Here is a 7,954-nt window from a genome sequence, read left to right as displayed (position 1 = left end):
TTTTGGTACCTTTGGTCACTTTTTGAGTTATTTAAGTTGCGGACACAAATGTGTCTTCCTGTATAGTTCAATCCGATTTCAGAACCCTCATCAAAATCCTTAACCTTTATATGAAAGAGCCATGGAGAGACTTTTCTTATCTTCAACTGATTTGTTTGGTTCGATCTTTGATTAAAAAGAAATTTTTGTTGGGAAAATGATCTTTTCGTATTTGGAGCTGCTCCGAGAAGAATCTAGGTTTATTTTATTTTATTATATATTATATATATCATGTAGGAACAATAAAAAGATCGAATATCGTTAGTTATAGAGTTTAGGATCAAGTTGATCACTTTTAAAAATACATTTTGGGTCATTTCCATCATGTTATAATTAAGTATCAAATGGAACCAATGCCCATTCATTAAGGATCATTTTGATAATTTTCTCGAACAAGCTTTAGTGATGAAAAAATGATGATGATTTTCGAAAGTCACACGGTTTTCACATTTTATATAAAAAACATGACGGCAAGTAAAATTTGACTTTGTAAGATCTTAAGCTTGGACGGTTAGATTAAGAATATATATGTGGCCAATTTAGACACAAGATTAATTGATTGATTCCAAAGCTTGAGTCAACTAGGCTATATAGGTAGCCCAAAGGCCACCATTAAGTACAAAAAATAAAATAAAAAAAGAAAAAGAACAGGTATTAGCGATCCTTTATATTTTTCACTTGCATAAAAAATTCTAATAGGGTTAAGATTTCTTAAAAAAATATGACCTGAACTATTTGTACGAATATGACTAAAACAATATTCCCAATTAATCGGGATTGCTTAAAGTAAATCTATTAGCTTCATATGAGCTTACTCATATTATCCTTAAATAAAGGAGAAAAGACAAAACATATTTTTTTTGGTGATTAAATAAATGGGAGTAATTATATTGTTAGATTGTTCAAATAGCCAGCAAATGTATATTTTATAAATATACATAGTATATATAATATACATCAGCAGTGTATATGTTTTATGTATTTAGCTAGCGTCTCGTAATGAAAAAAAAGTTTTAAATTGAACATTTGGATTTTGAATCTATCTATTCTTACTTCATCTCTTTTGACATGTTCAAATGTAGCTGAATTGGGCATTTAACACCCCTTGAAATTAAAAATGTTCCACATTTGTGTAGAGGCAGCAAGTTGGAAAAAACAAGTTGTATCCCATTAGTACAACTAATGGCTTCCCTGTACTTTTTGCTTACTTTAATATAGTCTTGAAATAGTTATCGCGTTTTTTATTTATACATTCTTAAAAAAACTTTAATAAAGAAACCATTTTAACTATATTATCCATCTAAAATATTGCACCATAGTATCTCTCCTCAATATATTCTTTTTATTTCAAAATGTTTATCTAGTTTTGACTTGAGACAAAATTTAAGAAAGTAAAGAAGATTTTTGAATCTAATGATTGTTAATTAAAGATATGTAGAATGTATTAAAACGCTCTTCAACCTTGTGGTCTTAAATATGCTATGTAAAAAGTTGGAATTAAAGAGTTGACAAAGAAGGAAAGAAACATTCTTTTTTAAATGGACTAAAAATGAAAGTAAGACACACATTTCGAAATGAAGGGAGTATTATATACATATGCCAACTCTATTAATAATGTAATGTTGTAATTAATACAAAGGATAATACGGGAAAAAATTACTTAATTTTATATTAATTTCTTAAAATGACATTTTTTTTTAAGCAAGGACGACAAGACAGATGGAATATATCTTTCCTAAAAAAAAAAAAAAAGGAGAAAAAAGCAAGTTGGAAAAAACAAATGCCCCAAAGCTGTTGCAAGAGAAAGAAAAGAGTCTTGTCTCTATCTTTCATTTGCGGCTTAGCTAAAATAAATCTTCCAAATAAGTAGCGACGCTGTCCTTCTCTGTCAATCCTATCTCTTCTTTCTCATTCTACAATCCCACCATACCCCTTTACCCATTCCACTACCAATATATATTAGATTTAATTCTTTGTTGTTCCGAAAGAAACTCCTATAAATTGTGTCCATACCGTTTTATCCAAATCTACATCTCCATTTGCATTTAGTGTTAATTTGTTTCAGACATTCAACTTAATCTTAGGTAATTACCTTTTACTCCCTAGGTACTTCTGATTTGTTTTCTTTATTTATTGTTTTTGTGTTGGAGCTTTGTACATTTTGATTCTTGCTTAGTAAATTATGTAACTGTCCAATATTCATTCTTTTTTCTCCATGATTGTGGGTGATATATACTCGAATTTAGGAACTGTCTTTTTTTTTTTTCAGTCACATGAAGAGGTTGTTGCTAAACTTGATTGAAAATTTCCTTTTTTTTTTTCAAATTTATAACTGATTAGCGAAAAAATGAATTGCTTTTCTTTAATTGAGCTGATGGATCTGCACTACTGTAGTTTTTTTTTTTTTTTTTTTTTACCTTTTAACCATTAGTTTATCTTTCTTTGAGCTGATTGTTTTGCTTTTCTTGAGCATTTAAGTACGTGTAAGGTGTTAATTGAGACATTTCTTTAAAAGAAATGTTTAATTCAAATAGGTGAATTATATGTGTGATGTGTGAATTTATGCAGCTGGTAATCACCACCATCTCAAGCGGTAATTCAGTAATTGTTTATGGTGTAATTTTAGATCTGACTGTTGTACAAAGTTTTGTCAATTGATAATTGAGATGTAGTAAACTTTTATTCCATGTTTTTATTTCCTTTATTAGTAAAAGATTTGGCTGGTTCTATGGTGGGTAGGTGAAGTCAACTATTTCTCTTTTGATTTGATAAAGAAATTAATCCATATTTGAGTGTCTTAGTTTGAGTTTAAGTAACAAAGGGAGACTGTTGAATTTTGTGGTTTTAAATGAAAGATGTGTGTAGTCCTTTAAATCTTGTGGTCTTAAACTTGCCATGTAGAATGTTGGAATTGAAAACTTACTAAATGTAGAAAGAGATGTTCTTTTTGGCACATACCAAAAAAGGAAGTATGACACTTAAATTGGGATGGAGGGAGTAGCTCTTTTATTGGTAACTTGGAGGCAGTGACTGAGTTATCTACTTAATCGCTTTCTTATTTATGAATTTTGTATTGCTGTTAATGTTAAAAAGCTTGTTTTGGATAATGGTGGTTCTTTTGTTTTGCTGTCTGGGAGAAATTCTTCTTCATATACTTAGATGAAGTAACTACAACTCGTTATATTATTTATACAGGTGATTCTTTGCTACGAGCGCAGAACAAGATGGAAGTAACAGGAGGTTAAGACCTATATATTCTATGGCATTGGAAGGTATAATTATCTCCGTGTCTTTTTACTCCTACATCTTCGCTTTTCCAATTTGAGTAGTTATCCATGAGAGGGGCGGAGCCACGTGGGTGCAAGGGGGTTTATCCAAACCCCCTTCCATGAAAAATTACACTGTATATCCAAGGTTATTTTTTTTTTTTTGGTGTATATATGGTAGATGTTGCATCCCTTTGGCTTCTTATGTGTTTACTTCTTTATATTTTGAACCCCCTTAACAAAAATGGCTCCACATTGAGATTTCTTCTTTTTGTTCCTTTTGAAGGTATTATAAAACGTTTGCTTTTCTTATTAGGTACTCGGGAAATGCTTGAGGTAGCAGAAAACCTAAGGAAAATACAAAGTGGTAGCAGCAAGGGTCTTACAAAAAACAAGGTTAACTGCAGAACTCGAAGAACTGGGATGGAATTTGACTCTGATTTGGCCACACATACGGAATCGTTGACCATTACAGCACAAGTCGTTACTTCTGCAAACTCTTTTATCCCTTGGTCTTCTAATATTTCCATTAGTGAAGGATATCATGAATTTCTCTAGTCAAAACTGACAATTATTCAATTACTTAAGTTTAATTTGAGAAAAGCCCTGGTTGTTGATCATATCACTATCTAATCTTTTGATTTAAAAAATGCCGGGTGTTTTATCAAGGATGTGTTTCACAGATTTCAGGCAGCAAAATAGTCTAGGTTGTACCAAAAGTGATTCCTTTTTAACTTATTGCGTTGCTGATGATTTCCATTGCCCCATCTTGGCTGGACTGCCGGATGATGTGGCAAAGTACTGCCTTGCACTTGTTCCTCGATCAAGTTTTCCTGCTATGGGTGGTGTCTGCAAGAGATGGAGGTCATTTATTCAAAGTGAAGAGTTCGTCAGCATTAGAAAGGTAGCAGGCCTGCTTGAGGAATGGCTTTATGTCTTGACTTTGGATGCTGAAGGAAAAGAAAGCTACTGGGATGTTTTAGATTGCTATGGAAACAAACACCATCAGCTCCCACAGATGCCCGGTCATACAAAAGCTTCTTTCGGCGTTGTAGTTCTCAATGGTAAACTTCTTGTTATGGGTGGTCATTCCATGATTGATGGATCTGCGTCTGCCTCAGCCGACGTTTATCAATACGATTCTTACTTGAACAGGTTTGTCTGTGCTTCTGTTTCTATTCCTTTCTTATTTTTGGGATGCATACTGTCAGCTACTATGAGTAGGGCGTTTTGGCAGTGTGGTTCTGTATAAGAAAAAAATTAGCATGCCTCCGCAAAAATAAAGGGATAATTACATTTTTGGACCGATCTATAACATAATAGTCGGTAAATGTATATTTTTCGTATGTTAAATATAATATACATAAATATACATACAGTATACATAAATATGCTTACAATATACATAATCAGTGTATAGGTTTTGTATATTTTGGCTAGCCCGTAACTAATTTTGTTCGACGGGCCAAAATTGAAAAAATCCAAAAACTAATTTAACTAGTTGACCCGACCTAGATAGAAATTTCTGAATTTTGTTTTGATGTTTACAATTAATTATCGTTTGTGAAAATATTTAATTTATTTCTGATGTTACTTTACCAGTCACTCAACTTCCACGGATAACCCAAATATTTTGCAAACTTCCATAGACTATAAGTAATTGATGCAAAGTAAAATCATTTCACTTAAACTCTGATGCTTCTCTCTCGTTTTCAACAATATCAATCATGAGTTTCTATGTATGTTAATCCTTATGGTAAAATTGGTTTCATACAGTTCTATGGTTACTTCATAGTTTAAAGGTTAAATCTATTCATGATTCACATAGAACAATTGCCAGATGCAATACCTCCTTCTAACTCTACTCTACCAACCTTGAGTTTTGGAAGCTTAAAGCCTTACTTTAATGTAGTTTTTATCAGGAATTGCTGAAAAGGAAATCAACATTAGTGAAGATGAATTTGTTGATTTACTTGCATCCCTGACCAGAATAAATTTAGTTGGAATTACTAGTTCAATTTACACCGCAGTTAGAGTGAGATCGTTTGGGAATAGTATTTCTCATTTTTTCTGGGTAGGACCAGAGGTGGATGTAGAGTATTGCTATCGAGTTCATTTGAACCGGTACTTTCAACGCGGAACATAAAATATGTGTAAAAATCCACGAAAATTGCAATAAATAGTAGATATGAACCCATAACTTTGAAAATACATTGGTATAATGCTAAGAACCTTAAAAGCTGAACACCATAAAATTTGAATCTTGGATCCGCCTCAACCTGAAGTTCTGGTATAAAAACTCTTATCTGCAGTTTGATTTCTGGCTTTGACTTGAATTCTATTGTCTTCTGATTGCTGTCAAGAGGCCAATCTTTTATTGTCTTGCATGATTCAGGTTTTATTTATTTTGGGCAGGTGGAGCAAATTGGCTAGCATGAATGTGGCACGTTATGATTTTGCTTGTGCTGAGGTGAATGGAATGGTTTATGTGGTCGGTGGTTATGGGATAGATGGTGAATCTCTTTCTTGTGCTGAGGTGTATGATTCAGATAAAGATAAGTGGACTGTGATTGAGAGCCTTCGCAGGCCAAGATGGGGCTGCTTTGCATGTGGATTTGAGGGAAAGCTCTATGTTATGGGTGGTCGATCAAGTTTTACAATAGGGAATTCAAGGTTTGTTGATGTGTATAATCCCGAGAATCACAGTTGGTGCAGCCAGATGAAAAATGGTTGTGTCATGGTTACTGCTCACGCTGTTCTGGAAAAGAAGCTCTTCTGCATGGAGTGGAAGAACCAGCGAAAACTTGCTATTTTCAATCCCAAGGACGATTCATGGATGATGGAACCAGTTCCAGTGATGGGGAGTTCAAGTATTCGGTTCCAGTTTGGTATACTGGATGGGAAGCTCTTGCTGTTTCCTCTGCAAGGCGGCGATCCTGGTTATAGCACATTGCTATATAATCCTAATGCAGCACCAGAATCGCAGTGGCAGACTTGTGACATAAAGCCATCTGGTGTCTGCCTATGTACTGTAACTATCAAGGCATAAAAATTGGAAGATGTCGGGGATCATCTACGTATAAATGTCTGTTTTAATTGACTCATCAGTGTGATATTCAGTTAAGCTGTTGGGTTCCGCAAACTATTTCAAGATGACTTGTGTCTTCCTTGGTTAAGAAAACTATTTCAAAATGACTTGTGTCTTCCTTGGTTCAAACTTCAATCTGATCTTTAGATGGCTTCTCCTGTAAATATGGTTTTTGTCTTACTGCTAATTAATCTTCTAAATAATCCCACGAGATGTTATTGTATGTAGTTAGGTTAAGACTATAGTGTTAAAATACTTCCTGAAGGATGTGGTACTCCCTGAAAAGATATGTGCTGTCACCCAGAACTTGGTCTTCATGTAATTTTACCAAGTTGTAAATAAAGAAATAATTCGTTTGTGTCTGTACATGTATGTGATCTGGTCGAGCAAAGGTAAGATATTTCAAAGAAAGCTGTTATCACCAACAATTTTCACGGCTAGGGGCGAGATATAGGGTATCAGGTAGGTGTGGGTGACCGGGGACTCAGTAACTTTTGCTCACCCCTTGTATTAATATTTAGAATTCGTTAAATATATAAGTAATTTAGAGATGAGAACCCAGTTATCTAACATTTTTTTGCACGGATTGCCCTCAAAGGCACTGGTCTTTAATTTTTTTCCCGTCAAATTGTTGGTCTTTAATTTTTGCCCTTCGCCTAATACTCCAAGGTTTGGGGTTTGAACTCCTGCTCAGTCAAAAAGTTTTTTTTTTTTTCGCAAGACAGAGTTTCATAGTAAAATTAGGCCTATTTGGGTAAAAGTTAGGCCTTAAGGTAGAGTTTCGTAAAATTTCAATTGAGTTTTTTTTTTTTTTTTGGCCTTAATGCAAAAACTCTGCCTTAAGGGAGAGTTTGTCTTATGCCTTAAGTAGAGTTTGCAGTCAAACTCTGCCTTAAGGTAAATTTAAAACTCTGCCTCATAAGATAGAGCTTGCAGTTAAACTTTGCCTTGCGTTTTTTTTTTTTTTAAATTTTTGACCTAGTAGTTTTCCGAACCCGAAACCCAAGAGTTTTATGCGAAAGACAAAAATTAATGACCAGCAATTTGAGAGGCAAAAATTAAAGACCATCCCCGAATAAGGGCAATCATGCAAATTGCCCGTTATCTAAAGAGGCTGTTGGTAAAGCGGCAAAGCTTGATCCAACTTAAGGTCTACAGGCCTCTTTCGCCGGGGGTTCAATTTTCTTGGACACTATAAAATAACTCAATCTTTGTTTTTTTCTTTTCAAAAAACTATATTGCTGGAAACTCATACATTTCAAATCATGAATTCGTCTCTGTTCAATTCTGTAATAAAATAAGCTCATGCAAGAAAATATTTTCTTTTATTTTTTTATATGCTTTAGTTTCTTCTCTCTCTTTCTTCTTTTCCTATTCTATGAGGCCTTTATAGCAACAATAATTGTGTTCTAAAACAAATATATAGGTACAAAGAAAAAATAGAAGGCTCTGTATAATTGTTTTTAGAAATTTATGCGGGGTGTCCTTCTTAAGGACACTTGTTTTTCTTTTTAATGAATATACCAATTAGCGGCAGCCTATTGGTTTTTTTTTTTTTTTT

The 7,954-nt window shown here is 33.6% G+C and overlaps 1 protein-coding gene across 2 annotated transcripts; it reads left to right on the top strand.

Moving 5' to 3' along the window:
- The first annotated feature begins 1,841 nt into the window (after positions 1-1,841).
- Positions 1,842-6,759, top strand: LOC132612636 (F-box/kelch-repeat protein At1g67480). 2 transcript variants are annotated; one of them, XM_060326750.1, is made up of 4 exons: positions 1,842-2,123; positions 3,235-3,311; positions 3,622-4,460; positions 5,721-6,759. In XM_060326750.1, exons 3-4 carry the CDS (start codon positions 3,955-3,957, stop codon positions 6,352-6,354), a joined length of 1,140 nt encoding a protein of 379 aa, XP_060182733.1. In that variant the 5' UTR covers positions 1,842-2,123; positions 3,235-3,311; positions 3,622-3,954; the 3' UTR covers positions 6,355-6,759. The 2 variants fall into 2 exon arrangements, with proteins under 2 accessions (XP_060182733.1, XP_060182734.1); XM_060326751.1 differs by having other exon boundaries at positions 1,842-2,145.
- Positions 6,760-7,954: the final 1,195 nt, after the last annotated feature.

The sequence above is a fragment of the Lycium barbarum genome, chromosome 10 (assembly GCF_019175385.1).
Source record: "Lycium barbarum isolate Lr01 chromosome 10, ASM1917538v2, whole genome shotgun sequence".
NCBI lineage: Eukaryota > Viridiplantae > Streptophyta > Magnoliopsida > Solanales > Solanaceae > Lycium > Lycium barbarum.
Note: the sequence above shows the minus strand (reverse complement) of the source record. Positions and strands in the feature narration are given on the sequence as shown.

Bases quoted from the DNA above. Each gene is read 5' to 3' on its own strand.
- LOC132612636 (XM_060326750.1), top strand. From the start codon at position 3,955: ATGCCGGGTGTTTTATCAAGGATGTGTTTCACAGATTTCAGGCAGCAA. The intron at 4,461-5,720 runs GTTTGTCTGTGC...TATTTTGGGCAG, and splicing joins TACGATTCTTACTTGAACAG to GTGGAGCAAATTGGCTAGCA.